Here is a 26,466-nt window from a genome sequence, read left to right as displayed (position 1 = left end):
GCAGGCAGGGAGGTTCAAGTTACTAGGAGGAGGTGGGGGAGCTCCCTCCCCCGGTGTTCCCCATAACCCTGCCAATCCGTTAGTCTCTTCTACTTTCACAGGCTACCTGGCCTCGGCCGGGTTTCCAGGCCCCCCCAGTGTCTATCCACAACCCTCATGTGACCTGAAGGAGGAAAAAGACTTTCCGTGGAGGTAGGGAAGAAGGCAGATGACACGAAGGGCAAAGACCTCCTCCTAACAGACTTATTAATAGGGCACCGGGCTGCGTGCAGCTGGCGCTGGCATGACCTGGTAGCGGGCGGGGGAGGGGCTAGCGTATGGGGAGCTGTGTACATTGCAGGGGAGGAATGAACACATCTGAAATCCTGCAGTGGGACAAGGAACCAGACCCGAGCAAAGTTAGGCTCCCAGCGCCCACTGCCGTTTATTTGTGGATTAAATGAGGAAAAGGTGTCAGTCCAAGGGGGGATCAGGAGGTTCCTCCTCATCAGAGTCGAACTCAACATTCTCATCTTTTACCCACCGACCTCGTCCGTCCGGGATCCATCCAGAGCTGGAAACATCAGAGAAAACAGAACTGGTCAGGATTGGAGGTTTATTGAAAAGTCAATGGGACAAGAAAAAACAATTGAGAAGGTTTCGAAAAAAGGAGGGTCAGAGAGAAAAGGGAAAATGTGAGGACGGTGACCCTGCAAACTCACCTCCGAAGGGTGAGGTAACGATCCAAGGCTCGTCGCCTCGTGGGGCTCACAGGTGCAGCAGATGAGGCAGGTGCTGACTCCTCAGCCTGCGGGCCAGCCCCAGGCTCAGGGTCCCTACTGATCTTCCTACTTTGGAGTTCAACCTCTGGCGGTGGCAAAGGGGAACGGGAGGCAGGGGGACGAGGGGCTTCTGGTCTGGGTAGAGAAGAATCAGTCTGTACAAGCAGTAAAGGAAAGGGCTGTTTCTCCTGTGACTCCCAACCCCTTAACCCTTTTCTCGTTTAGAAAATAAAGTGCAGCTCGCTGCCCACATTGAATTAACATCACGTGTAGGAACGGTACGTTTCCTAGGATTTGACATTTTCAGCAATCGAGAATTACTGGATTTTGTAAATGGAAATACCACTACCAAAAACAATGCTATAAATAGAATGATGTCATTTGTTTCAAAGACTATCAATATACTAGAGCAATGCGGAAATAATAAAAGTGAGATATTTCATGGCAAACTTTGGTGGTAAGGTTAGGACTATAATCTGCGAGTAATCTCGGGGTAAATGCTGTAGCTGCAAGCATCGCCAGTGAGTATTCTCGGCGAATGGGAAATGAGTTAAAGCAGTGTTTCCTAAGCTGTGTTCCTCGACATATTAATAAGTCTCCTGCATTAAAAGCCTTTTGGAATCGAATAAATTTAGAAAAGGCTAGGTTAAAATTTTTTAAGCTTTTTATCATAGACTTTGTAGAGACCTTAAAATACACAAATGTCACTATTCTTCAAAAGTATCCTACTCTGTAATCCTGCAAAGCGCCACCTCCCAAATTTTTTAACTACAAAATTCTCTTTATCCTGAAATACCAGTTAACATCTCCAGAATACTAGTATTCCTCAGGATACGATATGAAAAACAATCACTTTGCTTATTTTATTATTTTTTTTAGGCGAGGCAACCCTTGGTTGACCTCACAGATTGCAAGAATCTTGTCAGTTTACAATCCCTTATTTTTTAATTTTTTTTTACGCCTACAGCACCTGGTCTTCCTAGGTGGTCTCCCATCCAAGTGCTAACCAGGCCCCACCCTGCTTAGCTTCCGAGATCAGACGGGATCCAGCTTGTTCAGGGTAGCATGGCCATAGATGAAAACAATCACTTTAGAGCCATTGATTTCCTCTTGTCCCTCCCTACCCCTGGCTTTCCCACCCCACACACCTGTACTTCCGGCGGCAGCAACTGTTATAGTGAGGGGCTCTGTGCAGAGCATTCTGGGTGATGAGTCGGGTCTGGGTTAACAGGGGAGCCTGAGTTGGAAATGGAAGACAGGGTCAGGGCTTCTTCCTACAAGCCAAAGCCCTTCAAGCCTAAGGTGTGGAACACGTCCTGCCTGGAACACACGCTTCCCTCTCTGATTACCTCCACTTTGGTCTCTTTCCTCTCCAGTTCACTCTGCTGTCTTGGATTCTGCTCTGTTCCCTTTCCTGGTTGCTTCTTGCCATAAAAAAGCTGCAGGCCTGAGGAAGAAGGGAAGAGAATTAAAAGCAGTGCACCACAAGTGGTTTGAAGACATTTTAAAGGTTTATTCTCCACACACACACACACACACACACACAGAGTCTTCTCCTAAACTTACTGCACAGATGTTTCTTGCCTGCACGGTGGGCAGTCAGCATGGCCAGGGTGTCCAGAACAGGTCGGTGGGGACAGATAGCACAAGCAAAGCTTGAGAGGAGGGGAGAAGGAGATAAACAGTCCTTGGGAAGTGGGGGGTTCTGCCCGTAGGTCCCACCCTGTCCTAGAAGTCCTCTCCAAAGCCCAACTGCCAAGTATCCCAATCTCCATCACCCACATCCTTGCCCCTCACTCCCCACCAAAGAATCCTGGATACTGCCGCTCTCCTCCTTAATAACGAAACTTTACTGGTCTCTAACCACAGAGCCCTCAGGCTCCATCCACTCTTCGCCCTCACCGTCCATCCCGTAGCATCAGCGCCTCATCCTCTGGGATATAACTGGCCAGCAGGTCCCCGACCCTTCGCTTCTGCAGAGGGTAGGGGAAGAAGTCCGGGTGAAATCAGAGGGATAGGAGGATGTGGTGGTGGGGAGGGAGACGACAGGAACGAAATAAACGGACTAAACCCCATGGGGAAAGCAGAGATCCTAGATCGAAGAAGGGTCACAGGCCAGCCTGACTCCCTCCCGCCCCACCCCAGCTGTTGCCAGAGCAACCAAACAACGCCCCCCCCACCTTCGCGACCTGCAGAGGGCGGCGGAAGCTGCTCCAGACGCTCCGCTCGCGCGCTTACTTTGAGCACATTGAGTTGACTCCAGTCGTCCCCTTCCCTCTTGAAAGACATCACGACTGAGCCCCAGAAATAATAGATTCTATTGCACCGCCTTCGCCACTCCTTTCAGGCCACCGTAGCAAGAGTGGGGGGTCGCCTAGCCTTCGAGCCTCCTTCCGGTCTGCCTGCCTACTTCCGGGGACGCGCTTCCGGGCGACCCGGAAGGCCCGCCTCCAGCCCGCCGAGGGGGACTGCATTGCCTATGGCCCCCTGCGACCCTGCAGGCGCGGAGCCTTTTGGGAAATGAAGTCTTTTTTCGAAGAGCTTGCCTCCCTGCTGGATCCAGGCTCTGGCATCCGGTCATAGTCGAGGCGTTTGGAGGGATAAGAACCTAGATGTGGAGCCCGAATTTGAGGGTGCGCAGTGGGCCCTTGAGGATCTCTGAGTGGAAAGTGTACTTCAAACTCGCAGTCATCACGAGCCTCGGCGGCGGCGGCAGCCCACCTGGGTGGGCCTAATTTGTTCACGACCCTAGCGGACCAAGCGCGGGACGGGGTGGAGTCGAGGTGTAGGGGGACCCGGAGACCGGGATGCCAGACCAAGGGACGGACTGAGCCGAGTGTTGACAAAGGTGTTTAGAGTTCAAAGGTCAGAGGTCAATGCCGCGAGTTGTTATAGAGGATCGAAAGTCGGAGGGTGGTGCTGAGGAGAGTCTCGGGTAGGGACTGAATACTCAGGGTATAGCTTTGTGGGACAGGGGCTTGGAGGAGGAGAAGTGACAGGGGAAGGGGAGCGTAGTGCTGGGGGAGACGGGAGACTTGGGAGAGAAGACAGAAGGGAAAAGGACCCCCCCGGTTATCCGTCTCCAGACCCCGGGCCGGTCACTGTCGGTCCCTTAGCCGAGTCTCCGGCACTTGCAAGCCCAGCTGCCCGCAGAGTGAAGGGATGGCTTCTCCCTCTAGACAGGCCCCCCTCGGGGGCTCAGGACTGCTTCAAGGGAGCCGGGCTCGTTCTTACGGAAGCCTGGTGCAGTCCGCCTGCTCCCCAGTAAGGGAAAGACGCTTGGAACATCCGCTGGCGCCCGGAGACACCCTGGCTGGACTAGCACTCAAATACGGGGTGACGGTGAGTCTTCCAGGATTGAGATGTGGACAACTAGTTAGAAGAGATTTATTCCTCAGGAGAATGTCGTGGCCCTTGTAGGCAATTTCCCCTGAAGTTTTCCTCATGTATCATGTCGTCTGATCCACCTTTATCTTTTTGTTTTCCCATCTCAGCGTTGCACTGTCTGCTTGGGACAAATCGCGTCCCACCATCCCAGTGGAGAGGCGCAGCACCCACGTAGTATACCAGTCACTACGCCAGCGGCTTCCCATGCATTAGCTGGTTCGGTCCTCCCATCCCTATAAGGGTATAATCGTTCCCTTTCTACAGATGAAGAAACTGAGACTTAGATTGGTTGACCAGTTTGACCAAGGACAAATAACTAATGAGATAAAGAGTGAAAATTCAAACAGGTCTGTCTGACTCCAAAGTCTGTACTATCAACCACATAGAAACTTTTAAATTGAGTGATTAAATATTTACAGCAAATAATGGAGAGCTGGTTTTTAGTTCTAAGTTCCTTAAGTGCTGATCTCTTCTTGTTCTTTTTTCCTCCTCAATGCTCTGCCTTCTTTTTCCAGGAAGGTGCCCTTTTTTGATGTAAAACAGGTACTGTATAGTCAAGCATTTCAGGTCACGCATAGGGTATATTTGATAAGTGTGAAAATACATTGCATAAAGTTGATGAGGTCGTGTTGGTGTTTTTTTCCATATCCTGTTGAATTTAGCTAACATTTTTATGTTTGGTCGGTTTGAAGCACTGTGGTAGCCATCTTAAGAGAGAGAAACAAAATGTATAGTCGGTGCCCTCGTGTAATTTACAGTCTAGTGAGAAATGGACAGGGACACAAATAATGGTTATAGGTGACAGAATGTGGTGAGTTTGTAGAGGTACTAACAAAGGGTGGGAGATCAGAAGAGATTAATTTTTATTTGGAAGGGAGCAGGGGTGGACATCAGTGCAGATTTGAAGGGAGCCATCGTCAAGGGCCTTGAAAGACTTAGAAGTTCCTTCCTCTGCGCCTCTCTGCAAACCTATGTAATCCAGTTGTTTACATCTTTGTCTTCGCAATAACCTATACTCTTAAGGGGTGGAACTATTTCCTTTCAATTTTGTATTGTAGAGTCTGGGATAGTTCCCAGCACATAGAAGCCTGATAGATGTTTCTTGAATGAATGAAAGTATGGCTAAGATTGCCACACATGGAGACCGGGAGTATAGGAAGATGAACACTTCAGGTAGAGGGCATTGACTAAACAAAGGAAATGGATATGAAAGTACTGAGCAGCCATGCCAGCAAAGCCTCAAGCTGTGCAGACAAGGGAACTGTGCTACTAGTGAGTCGACATTTATTTATTGAGGTTTTCTTATAGCCTTGCAGCTTTCTAAGTACAGAAAAGCTCTTTAGTAAAGAATTCTAGCTTCTGGCCTCATTCTGCTGCTTACTGGCTGAGTGACTACATAACGCACTTCCCCTGTTTGGGGCCTCGGTTTTCTCACCATTTGTAAAATAAGGGAGATGTATTAAGTAATGATAATTACCTGTCATTACCTACCTGTCATTTAAAGAGCATTTAGTGTGTGCCAAGCACTGCATGTCATCTCATTATCTTCATAAGGCTTTATGCGGCAGGTGTAACTACTCTCATTTAAAGATAAGGAAATAGGCCATCGACTACACAACAGGTCTAATTAGTAGAACTAGGATTCAGACCAGTTCATCTCATTCTAAAATTCTCACTTTATACTGCTCTGTTAAACTAACTCGATTCTAATGGCCTTTCTGGCTCTTGAAGACTGGCTCCATGGTGAGGACTCTGGGCTTCGGCCTTGGTTACAGCCTTTTTAAGAGTAGAATGATGTCCCCTGATGTATGGTACTTTTAGGAAATAACAAAAGCACCAGAAAATTCATAGATTAATCCATAGCATCTTGGAGCTAGGAGGGACATAGGATATTTTTTAGGCAAAATAAAATGAATAGCATCACAGCACTTAGCCATGTCAGTTTTAACTCTTTTTATTCAGATTAATCTGGTTTTAAACACATTAAAGCATAAGATTTTATTAGTCCAGTTTATTTGTAATAGTTTTGCCCAGAGTGGAAACAGCTCTGATATTTGACAGATATAAGAAATATGATTTCCCAAACTGATATCAATATGGGATGAATTTTTAGTAAAAGTGGCTGCCTGGCCTCTGATAATAAAAAAACTGATGTATCTGTGGTTTCTATATTTTATTATCTAGTTTGTGTACTCACAAAGCATTAATGAGCCTCTGCTGTGTGCCAAGTTTGTGCGATGCTGAGCAGCGCCTTAGGGATACAGAGCCAGCAAGTCGCCATCCCTGCCCTTAAAGAACTCACAGGGATTGGGCAGGACAGATATGCAGAGAGGTGAATAACAACATAATAGGGTAGGTATTATTGCTGCAATATTTACAGTCTGCACTGGGAGCCCTGAAGGAGTTAACACAAAGGGAGTGATAATCGATAAGTAGAAGCTTTCCAGGCAGAGAGGGGATAGCATTTCAGGCAGATAAATAAAGACACAGAACTGAGAAAGATTATGAAATGTTCAAAGAAAAATGAGAAGCTGGGAGTGGCAAAATGTATAGGTGGCAGAAGAGAGATGAGGCTGGACACCCTTTGGGGCCTGGATTGAGGACGCCCTCGAATGCTAATTTAGATTTTATCTGAGCCAATGGGGAGCCGTAGGAGGTTTATAAAGAGGGTAATGGGTTGGTCAGATTAATTAGAAAGATAGATGTCAGCAGGGTGGAGGAGGAGTAGGAGCAGGGAGAGAAAGACCAGTTTAAAAACTCGCAGTACCCGGATGAAAAATATTAAGAGTTGTTCTGAGGTGGTGGCAGTAGAGTGAAGATGAAACCAGATATGGGAGAGATTTTTATGGCACTTTTGTTGATCACTTGGGCATGGGCGATGGTGACCCAGAAGTATGAGTTAAAGGTGACATTGATATTTCGACCCTTGGAGACAGATAGATGGCGCTACCAGTCACCATTTCAGTAATGAGTAAATAGGTACCAAATAAATATTTGGTCAGTGAAATTATTAATATTTTAGTGTGGAAAGCATTTCCAGAAGGAGCAAAGAGGCCCCGGCTCTGTCGTTAACTTGCCAGATAACCGCAGGCCAGTAACCCAACCATCCTGGGCGTCAGTTCCTTCATCTTTAACAGAAGTTCTCAAAGTGAGGTCCACGGGCTCCAACGGGTCCCTGAGACTCTTCAGGGACCTACAAGGTCAAAACCATTTTTTGTAGTAATAATAAGACTTTATCTGTCTTTTTCGTTCTCACTCTCATGAGTGTATTGTATTTTCCAAAGGCTGCATCACGTGTCACTGCAACATATCGAACGTAGAGGCAGATGTGCGAATCTTGTTGTCTTCTTTTAAGTCAGACGTTAACGTGACTTGCAAAAACGTAGAACAATGCCTCTCTTCTTGCTACATTTTTTTTTGTCGTATTGGGAATATAGTTATTTTTCATTAAAACATTTATGTTAACGTAATGAGATTGTTATTTTTAAATAAATACGTGTATTTCAAATTTTCAATTTTAATATGTAATACTTTAACCACTGATAGCTATAATCCACATAAATAAAAGCTTTTTCTGCAGTATTTTTTTAAAATGTAAAGAGGCCCTCAGACCAAAAGCTATAAAAACTACCGATCGATAAAATAAGGATAATATCAAACCTTTATACTTTAGCTTGCTTGTTGTAGAGTCGAATAAGACTATACAATCAGTTTCAAAGGCATCAGATGCTATACAAATGTAAGATTTATCGTTATTACTGTCATTAATTGTGGTGACTTTTTTTTAAAGATGGAACAGATTAAGCGTGCAAACCGCCTTTATACTAATGACTCCATCTTCCTGAAGAAAACCCTCTACATCCCCATCCTGACAGAGCCCAGAGACTTGTTCAATGGTTTAGATTCTGAGGAGGAGAAAGATGGAGAGGAAGAGGGACAGCCGAGGAAGGATAAAGCTGGGCCACTCTCAGCAGAGAGGAAGAAACAAGAGACAGGTGCAGGACGCGCCAACGGCCAAGCCCCTCCCACACCTGGCCAGGAACCCCCGACCCCCATCCAGGACCTCTCCGCCTCTGATTTCCTTAAGAAGCTTGACTCACAGATCAGCCTGTCAAAGAAGGCTGCCGCCCAGAAGCTGAACAAAGGAGAAAGTGGGTGAGTCTTGAACGGTTCCTTTTAAGCCCCGCCATAGACGTCTCCGTTCTCAGGCCTGACCTGACCAGACAAGTAAGTTAGCACAGTGTCAGCAGAAGCAAAGTGAAGTCCTTCCTTCAGGTGGCCCAGGACAATGAGCAGAGCCAGTGGCCGCTCGAAAGAATAGAGGCTGGGAGACGGTCCCGCGTTGTCGCCAGAGTAAAACCATTGACTGTTCTTACCGCTCTGATGGCCCATGAAGGAGCAGCGGGCTTAGGACTGATCCCGGAGCTGCCCAGACTCCATCTTAGGGCGACCAGCTCGTGCGTACTAGGAGAGGAGGGCAGCTTCCCACAAACCTCCTCACTTGGCCATTCTCGGGTTCTTCCCTTGACCTGTCCCTCTCTTCCCCTTTCCTTACCTGCAGGGCACCTGGGGAGGATTCAGGTCTTCGCCTGAGCCCCCCTCGGATGCAGCAACGAGCAGTCCTAGGTCCCGTGCCGCTGACCCGGACCTCTCGAACTCGGACACTTCGGGACCAGGAAGATGAAATCTTCAAACTCTGATGTCCCCAGAACTGACTGAGAGAAGCAAGATGTTGAAGGAGCAACTCGAGGGGGAGGGGAGCCTGCGGTGAGGCTCTAGAACCGGCTTCCCAGCCCGCCTCCCGTCTTCCCCAGCCTCCTGTCCATCGAAAGTTCCTTGGCCTGGGCCAGTTTTGCTGGCAAGAGTAGTGCGTGGAGAGTAGACCCCTTCTCAGTTCTCCGGCTGACTAGAGTCGTCCTTCAGGTTCAAAGGCTCTTTTTACATCCTTGCTGCCTTTCCCATCCCTTTCACCAGTCCTGGCCTTGGAGCAGGGAGGCAGGGACTCTCCCAGCCCCCAACTTCCTCACCATGTCCCCCTATGTTACCTAATTTATTTGGTGCTATATTGAAGTAATATTTATTTGCTGCATCTTATTCTTTCCCACTCTTAGCTGAAAAATGGGATTTCTGTACCCCTGGGATGAAGGGGACCCAGGAACAGTGAGCCAGTGACTGCTGGCTCCCCATCTTCCCCACCTTCTTAGCCAAGCATGTTACTGAGGACAGAGCAATCAGTGACCTAGCCCGCTGCAGAAATGGCCAGGCCTGTTCCCCAATCTCACGATAAAGAATCGGCTCCGTCTTGACTAACCAGTTCGCTGTAAGTTTTCACAACTCTTACTCCGAGACAAAACAGCGATGTGGGGACTGGAACTCTCCACGCCACCAGTTCGGCCTTCTAACCTGCTCCTCTGTCAGCCTGTGTGAGACTAAGGGGTGGAAGAATTTCCTTGAAATTTAGAGAGGACAGTCGTGGAGTCCTCGTGTCGTGGGGGTCTTTTGGTTATAACCCTTCCCCACCAGAGCCTGTCGACCTATGCCTTGCTCCTCGCTGCGTTATTTATTCGCAATTTGTAGCACTGATCTGCAGTACAGTTTTGGGGGGGTTTCTTAAACAGAAGTAGGAAATACGCCTGTCTCCTGTGTGGAAATGGCAGTGCTTAGAGAAGTGGCGTTTCTCCTTCCTCCGTGGCGATCACGAGATATAAGAAGCTGGAGAGATTAAACGTTGAGCCCTGTGCACGTTTTAGTAGTTTTATTTCGCCTGCCAGACTCTGCCTTGCCCGCCCCTTCTGCCTGCACTCCGGGACAGCGCCACTGGGCTCTGTCCAGACTCTGCCTGGAGCTGGAGGTCTAGGATGTCCCTAAAGGCCCCTTCCCTCCCCCTGTCTTTAGTGTCCCCTGAGGGGTTAACCGGGCTCTGCTCTCTCCGCCCACTTCTTAGGAGAAGGGGCTTTCCTGGTTCAGACATCCCTGTGGGGGGAATAAGAGATCCAAGTTTCACTTCGTCTTTTCGGGCAGCCGGTTTCCTGTCCCGGGACCGGAGTGGGAGCACCCCGCAAGCCTCAGCATGGGTTCTCCACCGGCGGGGTGGGGGTGGGGTGGCTCCCGAGTCAGAGGCGCCCTTGGCAAAGGCTGCGGCCCGAGGACCGAGAAGCGTTAGTGCGGATGAGCGGGGTTAGAACTGTCGCCGTGGCTCAGTCGGCCGCGCGGCCGCGGCCGGGCGCTCAGAGTTTGCCCTCGTCCAGCAGCTTCCGGAGCCCGTCGCAGATCTTGCCCAGGTGCTGAGTGAAGTCGGGCCCGTAGAGGGCGGTGAGCAGGCCGTGGTCCGAGAAGTGGTCGAACACGTGGCGGATGCGGTTGTGTGACTTGGGCGTCAGGTGGTGCGCCACCAGCTCCAGCAGCATGTCCCGGCACTCGGTCAGCAGGTCGGCCAGCACGGCGGCCTCGAAGGTGAAGGCCACCTCGCCAAAGCTGAGCGCCGTCTTGGCGCCCTGATGCAGCTTTTGGCGAAAGCGGGCGGCCAGGGCCAGCTCGCCGGGGCTGAAGCAGCCGCTGCGGTGCAGCACGGCCACCTTCACGGCCACCTTGATCAGGTCCTTGATAACCCGCTGGGCCTGGGGCCGGCTGTGCGTGTACTCTTTGGACACACGGTAGAGCTCGTCCAGCACCTCGCTGCTTGTCTCGTCGATGAAGAGATGAGCCACGGACCGGCCGGCCATCTTACTCAGCAGCTTCTTCTCGGCTTGTAGGGCCAGACTCTTCGAGCTGAAGGACTCCATGGGTCCTGGGGAAGAGGGAGAGGGAGAAGGATGTGGTCAGTCACAGAAGAAGGGCCACAGGCTTCCTTAGAAAAAGAGATGACTTTTCCCCTTTCAGCCTTCGGTTTCTGGCTGCTCATCATCTTTGCCACCTTTTCCCCCTGGGCCCCTCCACCCTCTGGGCCTTGTTCCTATTTTTTTCTCTCTAGCACTGTAGGACATCGCCATGTCTAAAGCAGCCCAGAGGAGCAGTCGTGGCTTTGGTGGAGGACTGAGGGGACACCAGAGGCCCGCCCACCACGAGTCGAGTCTTAAGAAGTAGGCGGTCGCTGTGACAGTGGAGATCAGGCTGACCTGGCGAAAAATTCTCTTAGCTGCCATTTTTGGACGTTGACGATGTACCGTGTATCTGTGAGGTGTAGGTATTACTATCCCTTGTTTTATAGCTGAGCAAACTGAGGCCACGTTAAACACGACTGTCGCTAACTCCAAAAGCCCATGTCAGCTAGTGTGACGTACTGCTTTTAAATGAGAAATATGGGAGACCCAGGAGTCCTGATAAAAATAGTAACTACACTGAGATCCTGCTCTGTGCCAGCAGCTTTATGTGCGTTATCTCAGTCCTCCCAACCCTTTGGAAGGTAGGTATCCCCATTTTGCAATGAGAAAAATGAAGCTAAGAGAAATTAAGCAACCTGGCCCAAGTCACTAGCAGATGATCAAAACGGGCTTGAGAAGCCTTCCCTGGAATGCTCTGGACGCCCTCGAAGCACACCGAGGGAGTGTGAGAAGCGCCTCGGGGGGCAGGCAGGACTGAAGGTCTAAGGTCCTCTGCTGTGGCCGAACCGGGCCCCTCCTGGGGCCCATCAGCAGCACAGGTCCATGTTCTCTCCCTATGGTCTTTGCCTGTGGTTCCTCTGCTTGTTTTGCTTCTTACTTCCCCCTTCCCTGCTCTGCAGGATGTGGCTGCGACCGCAGTGAGAGCAGCCTCACCCTCTGCCCCAAACCAAAATGGGCATGTGAAGAGGCAGGGGAGAAGGGTGCCGGCGGGGGGTGGGGGGGGCGCCTTCTTCCCCAGCTGAATCAGTCCGGTGGGGACCTACAACCTCGCTTTGCTCCCGGCTTTGCCCAGACCTTTCTGAACCATGCTCCATGGCCGGAAGAGGAGATTGCTCCATGTGGGCCTTCCTTCCTCCTTGGCCTTCCTGTTAGCCCGCTCCCACTGCCCCGAGGCCATCTCACCTTGGTCCACTGTGCCCCCCTCTCTCCGTGTGTCAGTCTCCCTTTTTCTCTCATCCGGGTCCTGCCCTGTGGTCCCCTGGCCATGCTCTCCCTCTGGCCTTGACATTTACTTCCAAGTCTCTTGAGATTTCCTTGCCTCTCTGGGTGCTCCATCACACACCCATCTCCAGCCCCATGCCTCAGCCCTGCCCCCGCCCCATCCCCAACCCTGTCTGTCTGTCTGTCTGTCTGAGGCTGCCTTGCCCCAGAGAAAACTGAGCTGGACCTCCCCACAGGGGACCTGAAAATACTATCAGGTAAGAGCCTCACAGCATAGAAAGCTCAGGCAGGCTGACAGAATCGGGACTCTTCTGCCACCATCACCCCTAGATCCTATCCTTCTGTCATTGCCGGTCCCTCACCTGCCGTGCACTGGGTGCCAGTCTTGCCTTGGGTGTTCCGGGAGAGCTGACAGAATGGAGAAGCTCCTAAGTGAGAGGCCCTTTGGCCTGGCCCCACCTCTCAAGCCCCGCCTACCTACTCTCTGCTCAACCTCCGGTTCTTTATACTGTCACCAAGAAGGTCTATGGCCCAAGAACCTAGAAATATGGCAAAAGTCCAAAGGAACCGCACTCCGTGCGAGATAGTCTTGATTTCTTGAGGAAAGGAGGTGGGATTGCACATCCCCTGCTCTCAAATTGTTTGTCTGCCTCTTTCTCTCCTTGCTGCCCAGCTCTTTGGGATCTGTTCGCCTTACTTTTCTGTGGTACTGGGGAGGATGCAAAGTACAAATTGCCGGAGTGCAGGTCAGTGGGAAAAGTTCTCAAGGGTGAACTGAACTTGAGCTGGAGATGCCAGAGACAAGCCGGAGGCCAGCAGGTCTGAGTTTGTTCCTGAACTCTCCAAGGAAGAATGGTGCTATGGGGCAGTGTTACCACAAGCATGAGCTTCCCATGCTCGCTGGGTAAGGGTGGCACAGACTGTCCCCATCCTTAGCATTGGCGTGAGGAAGGTGCTCGGGCCATGGCTGCAGAACCAGTTGTGACCAGCAGGTGTCAGCACAGCATTGACCCACTAGAGGAAACAAGCCTTACGTACCCACTGTGCTTTGCAGCTGCTAAAGATACAAAAATCAAGGTAAATTAGAGTTCCTGAACAAGGCAAAACTACCATCAAGAATCTTACAGCCTGGGCAGGGAGGAAAGCATAGATAGTTATAATAGGCAAACGCTGTCATTAGCATTAACAAAAGCTTAGGAATTATTAAGAGTAAAGAAAGTGTAGATTATTTTTGATAGGAGAGCTGAAGAGGTAGACGTGGGAGGATGGATTTAAGTATTTAATAGGCTGAAGCGCTTCCCATATGATGGGGATGAGCATGAGCCTGACAGCGAATAAAGATAACACACGGGAGCATTTAAGATCTTGCTTCCCCACATCGTTGTCAGTTTGGTTCAAAATCTTATTTAAAAAAAAAAAGGTAATACAGGTCATACTCAGGAAGTGGCGATTTATTCTGCATGCCTGGAGCGTAGGTTGCTTGAGAGAGAGGCAAAGGAAAAAGACCAGCTCATGGAAGGCGTTAGAGGAGTTGATCAAGACGAGGGTTTTCACATAAGCAGTGGGGAGACATTACAGGTTTTTGATCAGGAAAGTGAGCAGTGGGAATGGGTTAGAGGCGTCGATAAATTTTTAGCTGAGGAAGGGGGCATGCTTAAAAGGAAGTGGTCAGTGGTATAGCTTGCTTAAATGAAGCACAGGATGAGAACTGATGAGAGCCCTTCGGATTTGGTGATTTTACCAGAAATTCTAGCAGAAGGAGAAGGCTTGGAAAGTTGGCTAGTTGTGAAAAGGTGAAGGGTAAACTGAAGTCCAGAAGTCAAGGCGGTCAGCCTACCACCGACTCCGAACCATCGGTGTCCTCAGAGACAGTGGTGGGGTCTCCACTCCTCACTCCTGTCCCTCTCAGCCCAGGGCCCCGAGCTGAGGGTCCTCGAGACAATGCGGATGGGAAATGTCCTTTAAAGGAGTGTGGTGCTTTAATGGGGTGATGGGAAATGGAGAGGTAGCTCATGGGCATGGGGAGCTGGCCTGAGGGCGATTATTTTTAGCCGAGTTTGAGGACGTCGGTAGGCCGAGAAGAAGGAGTCTTAGAAAATGCAAAGAAGAGGGAAAGTTTATGGAGCGAGGCGAGGGGGCAGAAGAGAAGCAGACTAGGAGGCCAGGGAAGGGATGTCACGAGAGGGAATGGGAGCTGGCATCCATTGGGTGCACTCTGCTAGATGTTATGTAAATATCTCATTTAATCTTCCAACACCCTTATGAATTAAATGTGGATAGATCCTTTCTGCTAGTGAAAAAGACTGAGACTTAAAGAGGTGAGATAACCTGTCCCCAAATTAGAGAGCTAGTAAATGGCAGACTGGGGACCTTGTCCTCTGCTTTTTCTGATAATTACCTCACAAGGTTATGAAGTAATAACTTCAACCTCATAATGAATGTGGCAGCCTTCTACTCCCGGATGCTCTATCACTGATCACACACTCTAGGGACAAGAGTAGGCAGCATTACCAGAAATCGCAAGAAAAGTAAAAGTCCTTTTTAATTAAATAAGGAGAAATAAGAAGAGGAGCGAAAATACGAGAAGATACAAATACAGTCATACCTTCTGAATCCAGAAAGCTGCTACCCACTCCTTCCCTGTTTACCCCTCTGGCTTCGCCTCCCGTCTGCCCCTCCCGTCTGCCCCTCATACTCCGCTCTACTTCTGTGGAGGTTCAGTTCCTACACTACTCCCCATGGAGGAACCGAGTTACTCTCCCTCCCCGCCCACTTCTTCCTGTGCTCCAGACTTTCCCATTTCCTATCTCTCTGCCTGGAACTCTCTTCTCATGCATACCTCTCTCCCTGACTGGTTCAGTCCGCCTTGACCTTCAGGATTCAGCTGGAGGGTCATATCTTCTGTGAAGCCATCATGACTCCCTAAATCACATTAGACTCATCGGTTATGTAGTCCTATTGGACTGCATAGCTCTCCTATTATAATAGTCACTCTTCATGGTCCTCTGTGATATTATTACTCGCCTCCCCTCTGGACCATAAACTCCACGAGGGCAGAGCTTATGCTTTAGTGCCAGGGCGGTGCCTGGCACTACTGCGCTCAGTAAGTATTTGTTAAAAAAGTCAATTCAAAACACACTCAAGAACCAGGAGACAAGGGGGGAGCAGTCGCAACATAAGTGTCTCATGTAATAATGTTCGGTATTTACTTCGCTCGTGGAGAAGGCTTGCTTTTATTTTCTCTTCATCGATACCCATTGCTAGTAACTTTCTCCAAACCTACAGCGTATAATTAGCAGCAAATTAAAAGAGGAAAGAGGAGGTTTGAGAAGCTACACTGATAACAATGCAAATTACCGCAGATAGTGAGGGGAGACTAGAAAAACGAAAAAGCAGACAGTTGAAAATCGTAGCATTTTTGGCTCTGGAGAGGAAGAGCCAACAGTATTAAATATGTATATTCTAGACATTGGAGTCCTCACTGTTTTCCTGGACAATGAAGTTCACAGAGCTGCTTCTGAGTAAGCAAAAATTTGGTGAAATGATGGTAACCTAAATGTGCGAAACGTTTTCAGATTTACAAACATTTCATCTACATTATCTTATCTGACCCTGTGAGGTAGGCAGGCAGGCAAGGTGTCCACTCACACATGACAGGCGCGGCCTTAGAGATGTGAATCTGTACTCGAAAGGCCATCCTAGGTCTTAATGACCCCTAGTCATGTTCTTCCCACTATGTAATCCATAGGAAATTAATGATATCTTTTTTTAGGAATTCCTAGGTGACACAGTTAAAATGAAAATATTTTATACTTAATTAGATAAACTTCAGTTATCTGAGAGAATACTCAGAATGGAACACTCCTGTGTTCCTACTTAGCTGAGGCTTTACCATGGTTCGGATCAGTACTCTCATCGGTTCAGGAAGAGAAAGTTCGCTGTGACTTGAAACAGTCAAGCAAGACTTTCGCCTGGCTGCTGGAGGTAGTTTACATTTTAGATGCATTGATTTCTTCCTCTACTTACCATTTGCCAGGCATTAGGACTAAGTGCTGGCGATACAAAGATAAGAGACAAGCTTCCTGTCTTTAGACTAAGTGGTAGATGCCTATGAAAAATACAAATGGAAGCATCCCATAAATACTTGCATACACGAGTTTAGAGCTCAGGAGAGAGACCCAGGTCGAATAGCTAGATTTTACAGTGAGCAGCACATAAGTGATTACTGTAACTATTGGTATGGATTATCTTGACCAATGAGATGTGTAGAACGAGAAGCGAGGACTTAGGACATGACCCTAGGGAACACCAACATTGAAGGAGAGGTCAGAGAAGGCTGAGAAAGAGAGGCCATATTAACAGAAGTGAAGCCATTTGTTCGTTTAAGAACGTATCTGTTTATTAAGCTCCTAAGCTCTATCAAGAGAAAGGACCCAAGAGCCAAAATAGGAGGATATTTCAAGGAAGAAGGCATCGACAAGGTCAAATGCCATAAAGAGGGCAGAAGGATAAAGACTACAAAGCTGTTCATCGAATGTGACAAGGAGGTCAACAGTGGCCTTGATGAGAACGATCTCAGCGGATTGGTGGGGGCAAAAACTAAAGTGCTTGAGAAGTGGATGAGAAGGGGGAATGGGTCCAGCAAGTATAGGTGACTCTAGACATTCAGCTAGGAAGGAAAGAAATTCAGTGATGGCTAAATACAGACAAAGATCAAGGGAGAGTTTAGAATTTTTTTCTTTTAATTATAGGAGATGCTTGAGTATGTGTATATGCTGAGGGGAAAATGGTGGTAAAAAAGGTTAAGAATAAAGGAAGATTTGAAGAGATGTGGCATAAAGCTCCTAAGTTGGAGATACAGAGTACAGATTTAGTGTGTTCGCAGTCAATACCTGCTAGTGACAGGCACTGTGCTAAATGCAGAGGCTACAGTGGTGAGCAAGACAGACATGCCTGGGCCCCGTGTGCACGGAGCTTGCAGTGAGGTGCAAAGGTGAGCCTTGGGCAGGCAATATGGATGCCTCATCTACTGGATGAGAGGCAGGTGTGGATGTAGCTAAGTGCATCCGCAGAGGGCAAAGAGTCGGTGGAATTCTCACTTTGTTACCTCTATTTTTTCCGAAGACGGCTGTGAATTCTGCTAAGATGAGCAAGGAAGTGGTGAGGAAAGGAACTTGAGAAAAGAGGCAAGCATTTGAAATAGCTCCTACTAGAGACTGGGAGAGGGTGATTTTCCACACTTGGAAATGCTGAATTTATTAAAGGCACCCATCGGTGGGACTATGTGATGTTTTTCCAGAAGACCCCGGGAAGTAGGAACTGAGTCATTTGGATTTGTCCTCAGATATAGCTCTCAGAGTCATCCATTTCTTTGCATACTCAATGCTACCATCCTTGTCTGACCGTCTCTCTCCCCTCATCCTTGAACTTCCCTGTGTTTTTGTGGAGGTCTCCTTGTCTTCTCGCTACAATAAAGCATTTTGACAAGTAGCGCTCTTATTCAAAAACTTAACGTAACATCCTATTCCTATCAAATTATTTCAGTCTATTCACCTTGGCATTTTAGGGTTTCCATAATTCGTCTCCCTCTTCCCCTTTCCTCTGCTTCTAACTAGTATCTTTCTTACGTATCAGTCACACGGGACCTTTTGCTATCCATGCTTTAGGCTCCATGCTCACAAGTAAAAGCTTTTGCTTAAGCTATGTTCATCTTTAGAACATTTTCTCCTTTCTTTTGCACCAAGCCAGCTCCCACCAAGGTTCTCCTGTTATCCATGATAAAATGTATCCAACATCTTTCCCTGTAGTCATCACAAAACAAAAACAAACAACGAAAACCCAAAAAACAAAAAAAAACTCTTCACATTTCTTGGTTGTTTTTTTTTTTTCCATTTAGGAATTATGTTTGATGTAGCTTTTTTTCATTTTTTTTGAGACAGTCTTGCTTTTTAATCATTTAGTACAAGCAACTCTTGTTTTATATTTATATAAATAGATGGTTATTTTCTTAAAGACTGGGACCATCTCCCACAGTGGATTGTACCTAAAGTGAGTGCCTAATACTTATTGAATTGAGATTTTAGTTGGCCCTTTAAATGAATTACACCTTAATTTATTTAAACTTTAAATGAATTACACCTTAATCTCCATTCACTAATCTATTTGATGAGCACATATTTGAGTACCTAAGCCCGGTGCTAGGAGCTGAGGAGATTTCTTTCAACCTGAGTGTATCTACATTTTGAGGTTTCTTTCTCCCAAAACCTCTTTTCAGCCTTTAAAACAGCCCAACTGGCCACCGAATTGCCTTGGACCCAAGACCTTCCCCAGTTAACATCGTGTAAGTATTGTTCCATCGTTTCTGATTGTTTATCTCACTAGTTCACCTGCCTCCATCTCTGTGTCTCTCTTCCTCTGTGTTTGTGTGTTTATGTCTCCTGCTTCCTCACGGTGGGGTTTAGCCCAGACAGTGATGCTACACACCTTGATCTCAGTCCAGACTGGTCAGAAGTAGCAAACCCCTGTCTCCTCTTTTCTCCAGTGCAGAAATCAAGATGTGGGGGTGAGGAGAAAGGAGGTGCCCACTCAGATAAAACTATCCAAGAATGCCAATGTCTCCCAGGCCACCTACTACCCTGGGAATTTTGAGAACGTCTGTCTTTTGTCCCAGCCCCCACGCAGGGAAGAATCTTAGCTGGCAATACCAAGGTGGGAGCCAATCAGGGCTGCCTAAAGTAGCCTTATTCTTCCTCCCTACTGACATTCCCAGAATCAAAGGGTCTTTATGGAAGGTCAGGCTGGAAAAGGAGCAGTTTTGCTGTTTGGAGGGATGCCCAGGGTCCTTTGAGGAAAGATAGGACATTACTAACCCTGTGTTTGGGGGACAGTAAGGCTATGGGGGTTGGGGACAGCTGGTCACTTTCACTCTTTCTCAGGTCTCCCTGTGGCTCCTCTTTCTGTGTAATTCTCGGAGCCAGTTCGTCCTCACCCCACATCTCTCTTTTGGCTTCAGCCCCACTCACCTGTCCTCCTTCTTCAACCAACAGCCTGAGTGTCAGCCACTCTGGCTTCCTGGTTCCTTAGTCCCGGGCTTAGTGGCCCAAGCCCATCCTGCTTTGACAGTAGCAGTGGGAGAGGAGGCGATGATGGGGACAAGGAAAACCTTCTGCTGACATCTTCCTTTCCTTCCCCAGGCCTCAAGCCCTCAAGTGCCTGCTAGGCCTCCCTTATCGGGGTCAAGATGAACCAGAGGAGGCACGTGGGGAGAAATAAGGGGGGACTGAAGTAAAAAGAATAGAAAGAGGTGCAGAGAGTTGGGGGTAGAGTGGGCGGCGGGGTAGCAGGAGACTTCCCCGGGAGCAGAGTAGCCAAAGCCATTGGGGAGAGGAAAGGAGGGAGGGGGTTCGCGCCGGCTCTGACAGCCCAGCCCAGCCTAGCCGAGGTCTCCGGGTTTCCTGTCTGTCCTCCCAGATGCTCTTCCTTCCCGGGGCCGCTCCATGTTAAAGCGAGTGACCCCTCCACCGTTCGGGTCTCAGCGACTGTCCGCGGGGCTCTCCAGCTCGCGCCTGGCTTGGTCTCCAGCTCAGCCTCCCGGCCTGGCCTCTTGGTGGGCGGAGATCCTGGCGCCCCGCCCCGAGGATGCTATTGGCGGAGAGGTGTCGGGAAGGCGGGGTCTAGCCGGCCTGCGAGGGCTGGATTCGTCGCGGCGCCCCTGAGGCGGGGCGGAGGCGGGTCCCGCCGGGAGGCGGGCGGGGCGGCTGGGGCCCGGCCCAGAGCTCCGGGCGGTCGCATTGTTTTCCTCCGCCGAGCCGCGGCGGGAGTGGGGGCTGCGACTGGGACCCTGGGCTCGCCCGACCCGACAGCGCCCGGGAGCCCAGATCCAAGCTCCATCCAGCTCGGACGCTCATCACACCTCGCCCGAGCTCCCACCACGGACTGCGAAGTCGGCGCGGTGCGGGGCCCCTGCCCGCCCGCTGCGATCTCGATCCCCCTGGCCCGCATCTCCGAGCAAGTACCGGGAGCAGGGACGCGGCTGCTGGGAGGCAGGGAGGACGGGGCACCGCAGGCCGGGGGCGAGTCCCGAAGTGCGAGAGGGACCCGGGAGATGCCAGCGCTCGGTGTGCCTGGCTGGCGGACAGGGTCGGCGGAGTTGAGGTGCGCGGAGGGCGGAGGGGACCTGGCCGAGCCCCGTCACGGCGCGGTGGGCGCAGGGTCGGGCGCCTCTGCCCACAGGGTTTCTCTGAGTCGCTGCCCCTGGAACGGGGAGCGCGAAAGGGGATGACTTGAGGCGCGCACCGTACAGAGGGTGGAAAACCTGGTCCCTTGCCCCTCAGCAGGGAAATTAAGGCTCCGAGACCTGCGGAGAACCGGACGCTTTTGATGCCCCCGAAGGGACGCATCGTTCCGGACTTTGGTGTCACGGCTGCACCTCTGTCCTTGTGCAGGCGGGAGTCTGAGCACCTCCCAGCTGCTTGGCTCGAGCGCAGAGTCGGAGAACGGGGCCCCGAGAAACATCAGTCGCAGAGTCCATCTCTTTCCCGCACCCCACTCTCCCCTGGGCTTTGTTAGACCGAGGTCTCCCGAGGCGGAGAGCCGAGCCGGCGACCGCTTCTCCAGCCCCCCGACCTCGCTCGGCTGTGGCCCCGGGCCCGCCCTCGTCGGTTCCCAGCCTCTGGCCCTGTTTCCCTGGCTTCGGAGACCCGCCTCCGCACCCCCACCCCCGCTCGCGTCCCCACTCGGTCTGCGCCTGCAGGCCCCTCCAGCCCCTCCTCCCGCTAACGTGGCTCTGGGACCCGGTCCCGGCCCAGACTCTGCTACCCGCCCCTCTCGGAGCCCCGGATCCAGTGAGGGGGAGACACGTCGAGCCCCTGGCCCCAGGCCCACCTCATGCGAGGCTCTAGACACCTGGATTAGCCTCGCTGGGGGCTGGGTGGGAGGGAGGGAAGGTGTGAGCCTGGGGCTGTGAGCGGAGGGTGGAAAGGCGGTGGAGATGCGAACGCGCCCGTTCCGCGAGGCTCCTCGGCGCGCCCCCCGCTCCCCAAGAGGAAGGTGTGCTGGGGCGGGCGACCAGCCAGAGGGCTTCCTGCTATTGTCCCTAGCCCGGTCTCCCCTTCTCCATCCCTTCCCCAGCCCCCGCTAGACTCTGGCTATGACCCTAGCCACTCCCCAGAGGTGGCTGCAGGGCCAGGAGGAGAGAGAAGGGCTGTTTCCTCTGCCCAGCCAGGGGAGAACCTAGGAGGGGGAGAGAGAGCCGGCCAGGCCTCCCGGTTCGCTTCTGAAACAGCTGGGATTGGTCTGCCAGGGTCAGCCTTTCTCCAGGCTGCTCAACTGCTGCTCCCCCAAAGCAGCTATGGAAAGCCCTCTTAAAGATGTGTCATAGTTAAGTCTAGGGGGCCCATGCAAAGGCCAACCAAGTGTTTTTAGAGGCTGGACCTAGGCGGGGGGTGGGGTGGAGAGAAATTGGGTGTGAAGGACGCAGGGCCTGCTCTGGGAAGAAGGAAGGGGCTGGGGGTGCATGCTATCAGCATTTTGCCTAGAAATGAAGAGCATGTAAATGAGATGCAAATTAGCCTCTATTGTCCCCAGCTAGGGCGCTTTTGCTAAGAAGCCTGCTGGATTCTGTGGGAGTGGTCCTCGTGCCCCACACACTCTCCTTGTCATCCCTTTCCCAAGACTGGTCTTGCAGTTCCAGGAGTTCATGGCTAGGGACAAGCCCCAGGCCCTGCCCTCCCATCCCTGGGCATGAAGGGCCCAGCACCTTTGTAACTAAGCTCAGCGTCAACACACACACACATACACACGCACGCACGCACTCTCCAGGGCAGCATCACCCCTATCCTAATCTCAGTAGACTTCTCGTGAATTTTCACATTTACTTTTAAGGCATGTGGTGAGGAGGTGTAACAGTCTCTTCCTCCTCTGTCCCTCCTCCCATCAGGTCAGAGATCTCCTATCTCCCTCAAACCCCTACGGGAGTCACCACACCAGGTAAGGAGAGGGCAGCGGCTCCTGAGGGCTGGGGATGGAAGCTGGCCTGGCCTGGGAGCAGGAAGAGGGTCTGGCCATTCTCCCCACTTGCCAGAGACCAAAGTTGTTCCCTGGGTGAAGATACCAGTTGCCCAGGGCAACTTGGGAGGGGTGAGCAGGAGGGGGAAGTGAGGAGACAAGCTGTGTCCCTCTCTCTTCCCCTGGGAGCATCAGCATCCGGAAATGTGGGGGCGGGGAAGGGAGGTCTGGACTTCCAGCACCAGAGGGTCCTTAGCCAGCTGACTGCCCCACCCCTGGGGAGGGGGTCATCATTAGTCGTTCCTACCCCTTCCCCTCCTCCAGTCTCTTGAGACCTTGTCTGACGTCAGCCTCCCCACCAGTGACGCTGGGTCGGGGGTGGGGTACACTTCGGTCCTGGCTCCAAGAGTGGAATCGTTGGGAAGATGGACTAGGCTGAGCCTGGAAGCCCAGGGTCTCTTCAGGGGTCATGGCAGGATGGGCAGCCGAGGATCGGTGGAGGGAAGCTGACCATTCACGGAAAGGGTCCCCACCCTTCCTGACCTGATTCAGGAGCCTGCGCAGCCCCTCACTTCAGGGGAAGGAAGGCGGGGAGTCAGCGCACACGTCCCACTGTGGGCCCAGCCAGAGGGGAGGCTCGTCCCTTCCACCAGACCCATCTTCTCCTGGACTTTGGGCCACCCTTACTTGCCGGTCATTGAATGACTTATACTTCCACTTGGAGGCAGCCCGAAGAAGGAAGGGAGACATTGGTAGCCATCTCCTCACCAGTGACACCCCTTCTATCCCTGGCTCCTCATAGGGGGTGGGTCTGCCCTTCCCCTCCATCAAGCATAAGCACTGGTTCTTAGGAGCCAGGGAGGGGGCTAGAGAGGCTGGGAGGGGGCACAGTGGTCGGGCAGACAGCTGCAGCCAGAGCTAAATTTAGCCTCTGATCTGGCTTTGATGCAGATTCATTTTTGGCTAAGACAGCACAGCCCCCCTCCCTACCCTGCTTCTCCCTAGCAATGGGAAAGGCCGCCAAAGCATGAGCTTAGACCAGGACAGTGACCCCTAGGCTGTTCATTCTTCCTCAGCCCTAGACAGGATTGGGGCTGCCTCACAGCCGCCTCCTCCTGGGTGCAGCGGGCCTTGCTCCCAGGGTGCCGTGGGGTCTGGGGGGGAGGCAGACATGGTGCCCTCTTCCTCCTCCCAGTGCCAAGAAGTCACTATTTATAATTTTAAGGCTTTGGTGTCTAATTATAGCCGAGAAGGGGTTAGCAAGAGGGGGGCCAGGAGGTGTCACCTACCATGTGTCCCAGGCCCAGTCAGGAGAAAGGAGGGAAGGCTGAGTAAGGAGACTGGGAGGGGGCGCAGGCGTGTCCTGTCCTTACCTGGGGTCATGCAGAAGGGCCTCGCACAAGCCAGTTGGGGCCAGTTGGAGCGGGAAGGGCCTTGAGTGACAGTGACAGTCGTTGGGACTGAGGCAGTGCCAACGGGCGGGTTCTTTCCCCAGCTCCACAGGGTCTTCTGGGGATAGACCAGGGAGGAGCCCGCCCGCTGCAAGGGTGGAGGGAATCTGGCCCCTTCCCCAGCTCTCCTCTGCGTCCCCTTTTAGGGCCGGCATATGGGTGAGGGGGCACCCCCTGGGGCCTGAGCTGCCCCGCACAGGATGCCCCGCGCCCCCCGCTTCATGCCCTGGCTGCTGCTGCTGCTGCTGCTCTCACTGCCCCACACCCAGGCCGCCTTTCCCCAGGACCCCCTCCCGCTGCTGACCTCTGACCTGCAAGGTGAGTGCCCGGTCCGGGCCGGGTGTGTGAGCTTAGCACTTGGTCTCGGCAGTTGGGCAGTTGGACACCAAGGCTCCCTGTGCGGGAGGCTCAGAGCCGACGACCAGCGGAGGGGAGCAGACAGGCGGGGCGAGCTGGCGCCTCAGGTCAGTTGCTTCTCGACCCTGGGTCGACTCGCTTCACTTCGAGGCGGCTGGGTAGTTCAGAACACGGGCTCTCAGCAGACCAGACCTGAGCAGGTGCAAACCCCGCTCACTAGCCGTGTGACCTTGGTCAAGTTCTTTACCCTTCCTTCTCAGTCTCCTGAACTGCAGAATGAAGGTGATAATATTCTTCCTCGTGGACTTATTTAGGGGTTAGGCGAGGTAATACACGTACAGTGCCGAGGACACTGTCTGGCGCAAAGCGAACGCTTCTTACGCGTTTGCCATTGTTACTGGTGACAAAAGGAAGGCTTGGGACCAGTTCAGTGGAGCCAGTGCCTCTCACCGCCCTCTCCACCACTCGTACCGCCACTCGGCCCACGTCCCGCCAGGATGGAAGCCATCGACGCACTTTTTCTGAGAACTTTTTGTATGTGCAGGTTCCCGTGACATATGTAGGATTCAGAGTGATTTTAAGGATAGAGGGACTGCAGTCGGGTTACTGGGGCAGACAGGAGAAGCAAATGCTTCCATGTGCCAGACGCAGTTCCAAGCACTGTGCGAAAGCGTCTGCCCCCAGCTCTGGGCTCCCTTCGGCTCTGATGACTGTGGGTCCAGTGACCAGGCCGGGTGGACGCTGGAGTTTGTCAGAGGAGGCAGAAGCCTTGGAGGGTGGAGGCGGCCTGTGAACAACCATGAGGGAAGGGCGCAGAGAGAGGGCTGGGGGCAGTGGGGTGAGTGAGCGCGCCGGCCGGGTTGGTGTACGTCCATCATGAGAGCGAAAGGGAATCGCGAGCCCTAAGGCAGCACCAAGAAGGGACCGGGCTCAGCTCTGGAGTCAGACAGACTGGGATCTGAATCCTGTTCCAAGCCAAATGAGTAACGCAAATGCCTGATGGGCTTTAAGCTCCAGGCTCCCCATCTGTGAAAAGGGGCCAATGCTAGTGTCTGCCTCTTGGGGCTGTGGTATTTAACGAGACAGTGCATCTAGGGTGCTAACACAGTGCTCGGCAGAGTTAAGTGCTCAGAGTTGGCTAATACCATTTGTGTTAATAGCTTAATTAATACCTCACGGCTCATCTCATATACCCACTATGTCTGCGGCTGGGTTCCATCTGGTTGGGGAGGGGGTCGTGGGAGCGTGTGGTGTCACGGCTGGCCCTCGGCACGAACCTCTCTGTGCCGTCTAGGTACCTCCCCATTATCCTGGTTCCGGGGCCTGGAGGATGACGCTGTGGTTGCAGAACTTGGGCTGGACTTTCAGAGATTCCTGACCTTGAACCGGACCTTGCTAGTGGCTGCCCGGTAAACTGGCTGTGGCACAGTTGTGGGGTTGCCCTGCAGGCTGCTGGGTAGACGTGGGACCTGCATGGCCACTGCATGATCTTGCAGGGGACACATGAGGTTTCCAAGCCATGGGACATGGACGTGGTGGGGCCCAGAGCACAAATGCCAAGGCACGGGGTAAGGGGGAGGGAGGGGGCAGGCGGTCTGCACTGGGCAGCTGAGCATGGGCAAGGGAGGGGCTGAGGAGCTCAGGTGGGGTGACCTGGCTAAGCTCGGGTCTCTCTTTACCTGTTCCTTCAGGGACCATGTTTTCTCCTTCGATCTTCAAGCTCAAGAAGAAGGAGAGGGGCTGGTCCCCAACAAGGTGAGGGGCTGGCCACGGGGAGGAGGCTGTGGACGGAGGGTCTAAGGGGTCGCGGGGGTGGGAAGCGGAGTCCGGAGGAGCGTGATGGGAGGGGCTCCAGCTGCCCTGTGACTGGCGCTCATCCTCTCTCCCGTCAGTATCTCACATGGAGGAGCCAGGACGTGGAGAACTGTGCTGTGCGGGGGAAGCTGACGGTGAGGGGCGGGACGAGAATTTCGGGGGGCGGGGAGGGGGGGAGATCACCCCGCCCCGGGGGCTCTGTCCAAGCGGTCCCCAACACTGCCCAATTTCCCACCCAGTTCTCTCATCTCATTTTCAGAGGAAAATGTGCAGGAAAGAGAATTAATGATTTTAGCTCCCTCGACGAGCCTCACAGAAAAGAAAAGCGAGGCTCGGACAGGAGGCCGCAGGGCTGTCCAGCAGCTTCGCTGGGGCTGTGCCCCCCTCGGCTCCGCCTGGCTCAAGGGGGGCAGCCTTACTTCCTGTGACCCCCTGTCCCAGGGACCCCGTGACTGACCTTTTTTGGGTTCCCTAGGACGAGTGCTACAACTACATTCGCGTTCTGGTCCCCTGGGACTCGCAGACGCTCCTGGCCTGTGGGACGAACTCATTCAGCCCCGTGTGCCGCAGCTATGGGGTGCGAGGGCGGGGCGGGGGCGGGGCCGGATGGGAGTGGGGAGGGACCAGGTGTGCAGTGGGTCTGGCGGG

General features: G+C 52.1%; 4 protein-coding genes, 1 long non-coding RNA gene and 1 pseudogene across 8 annotated transcripts in view; 2 read left to right on the top strand and 4 right to left on the bottom strand.

Moving 5' to 3' along the window:
* Positions 1-356: 356 nt before the first annotated feature.
* SCNM1 (sodium channel modifier 1) lies at positions 357-3,178 on the bottom strand. 2 transcript variants are annotated; one of them, XM_039841601.1, is made up of 7 exons: positions 3,000-3,177; positions 2,664-2,734; positions 2,328-2,416; positions 2,111-2,208; positions 1,910-1,998; positions 702-896; positions 357-553 (listed from the first exon to the last, which is right to left on the bottom strand). In XM_039841601.1, the coding sequence occupies exons 1-7, from the start codon at positions 3,048-3,050 to the stop codon at positions 454-456; spliced, it is 693 nt and encodes a 230-aa protein (XP_039697535.1). In that variant the 5' UTR covers positions 3,051-3,177; the 3' UTR covers positions 357-453. The 2 variants fall into 2 exon arrangements, with proteins under 2 accessions (XP_039697535.1, XP_039697536.1); XM_039841602.1 differs by having other exon boundaries at positions 359-553; positions 702-916; positions 3,000-3,178.
* LOC120585271 (uncharacterized) lies at positions 1,720-1,838 on the bottom strand (annotated as a pseudogene).
* A 30-nt stretch (positions 3,179-3,208) lies between the features above and the next one.
* On the top strand, positions 3,209-9,890 carry LYSMD1 (LysM domain containing 1). The gene is made up of 3 exons (XM_039841604.1): positions 3,209-4,103; positions 7,939-8,303; positions 8,710-9,890. The coding sequence occupies exons 1-3, from the start codon at positions 3,924-3,926 to the stop codon at positions 8,846-8,848; spliced, it is 684 nt and encodes a 227-aa protein (XP_039697538.1). The 5' UTR covers positions 3,209-3,923; the 3' UTR covers positions 8,849-9,890.
* On the bottom strand, positions 9,867-12,634 carry TNFAIP8L2 (TNF alpha induced protein 8 like 2). Its single transcript, XM_039841605.1, has 2 exons — positions 12,553-12,634; positions 9,867-10,935 (listed from the first exon to the last, which is right to left on the bottom strand). Exon 2 carries the CDS (start codon positions 10,928-10,930, stop codon positions 10,376-10,378), a length of 555 nt encoding a protein of 184 aa, XP_039697539.1. The 5' UTR covers positions 10,931-10,935; positions 12,553-12,634; the 3' UTR covers positions 9,867-10,375.
* Positions 12,635-19,926: 7,292 nt separating this feature from the next.
* Positions 19,927-26,466, top strand: part of SEMA6C (semaphorin 6C) — a 28,087-nt gene continuing 21,547 nt past the window's right edge. Inside the window, exons 1-7 of one of the 3 annotated variants that reach the window (XM_039841550.1) lie at positions 19,927-20,197; positions 22,128-22,177; positions 23,793-23,964; positions 25,298-25,412; positions 25,695-25,758; positions 25,896-25,952; positions 26,294-26,395. In XM_039841550.1, the coding sequence (XP_039697484.1) occupies positions 23,847-23,964; positions 25,298-25,412; positions 25,695-25,758; positions 25,896-25,952; positions 26,294-26,395 (456 nt within the window). In that variant the 5' untranslated portion in view covers positions 19,927-20,197; positions 22,128-22,177; positions 23,793-23,846. The remainder of the gene's footprint in view (positions 20,198-22,127; positions 22,178-23,792; positions 23,965-25,297; positions 25,413-25,694; positions 25,759-25,895; positions 25,953-26,293; positions 26,396-26,466) is intronic. The other 2 variants (XM_039841552.1, XM_039841553.1) reach the window with 2 other exon arrangements.
* Positions 26,092-26,466, bottom strand: part of LOC120585228 (uncharacterized) — a 1,209-nt gene continuing 834 nt past the window's right edge. The window contains exon 4 of the long non-coding RNA XR_005648278.1: positions 26,092-26,352. This is a non-coding gene — a long non-coding RNA (uncharacterized LOC120585228). The remainder of the gene's footprint in view (positions 26,353-26,466) is intronic.

This window comes from Pteropus medius, unplaced genomic scaffold, assembly GCF_902729225.1.
Source record: "Pteropus medius unplaced genomic scaffold, Ma_sr-lr_union100, whole genome shotgun sequence".
NCBI classification, from domain to species: Eukaryota; Metazoa; Chordata; class Mammalia; order Chiroptera; family Pteropodidae; genus Pteropus; species Pteropus medius.
This window is presented reverse-complemented; position numbering and strand designations above follow the sequence as displayed.

Coding starts and splice junctions, on each gene's coding strand:
- LYSMD1 (XM_039841604.1), top strand. CDS start 3,924: ATGGCTTCTCCCTCTAGACAGGCCCCCCTCGGGGGCTCAGGACTGCTT. Junction 4,104..7,938: donor CACTCAAATACGGGGTGACG/GTGAGTCTTCCA, acceptor TTTTTTTTAAAG/ATGGAACAGATTAAGCGTGC. Junction 8,304..8,709: donor CTGAACAAAGGAGAAAGTGG/GTGAGTCTTGAA, acceptor CCTTACCTGCAG/GGCACCTGGGGAGGATTCAG.
- TNFAIP8L2 (XM_039841605.1), bottom strand. CDS start 10,930: ATGGAGTCCTTCAGCTCGAAGAGTCTGGCCCTACAAGCCGAGAAGAAG.
- SCNM1 (XM_039841601.1), bottom strand. CDS start 3,050: ATGTCTTTCAAGAGGGAAGGGGACGACTGGAGTCAACTCAATGTGCTC. Junction 1,999..2,110: donor GGAAAGAGACCAAAGTGGAG/GTAATCAGAGAG, acceptor TTTCCAACTCAG/GCTCCCCTGTTAACCCAGAC. Junction 897..1,909: donor TGCTGCCGCCGGAAGTACAG/GTGTGTGGGGTG, acceptor TTCTCTACCCAG/ACCAGAAGCCCCTCGTCCCC.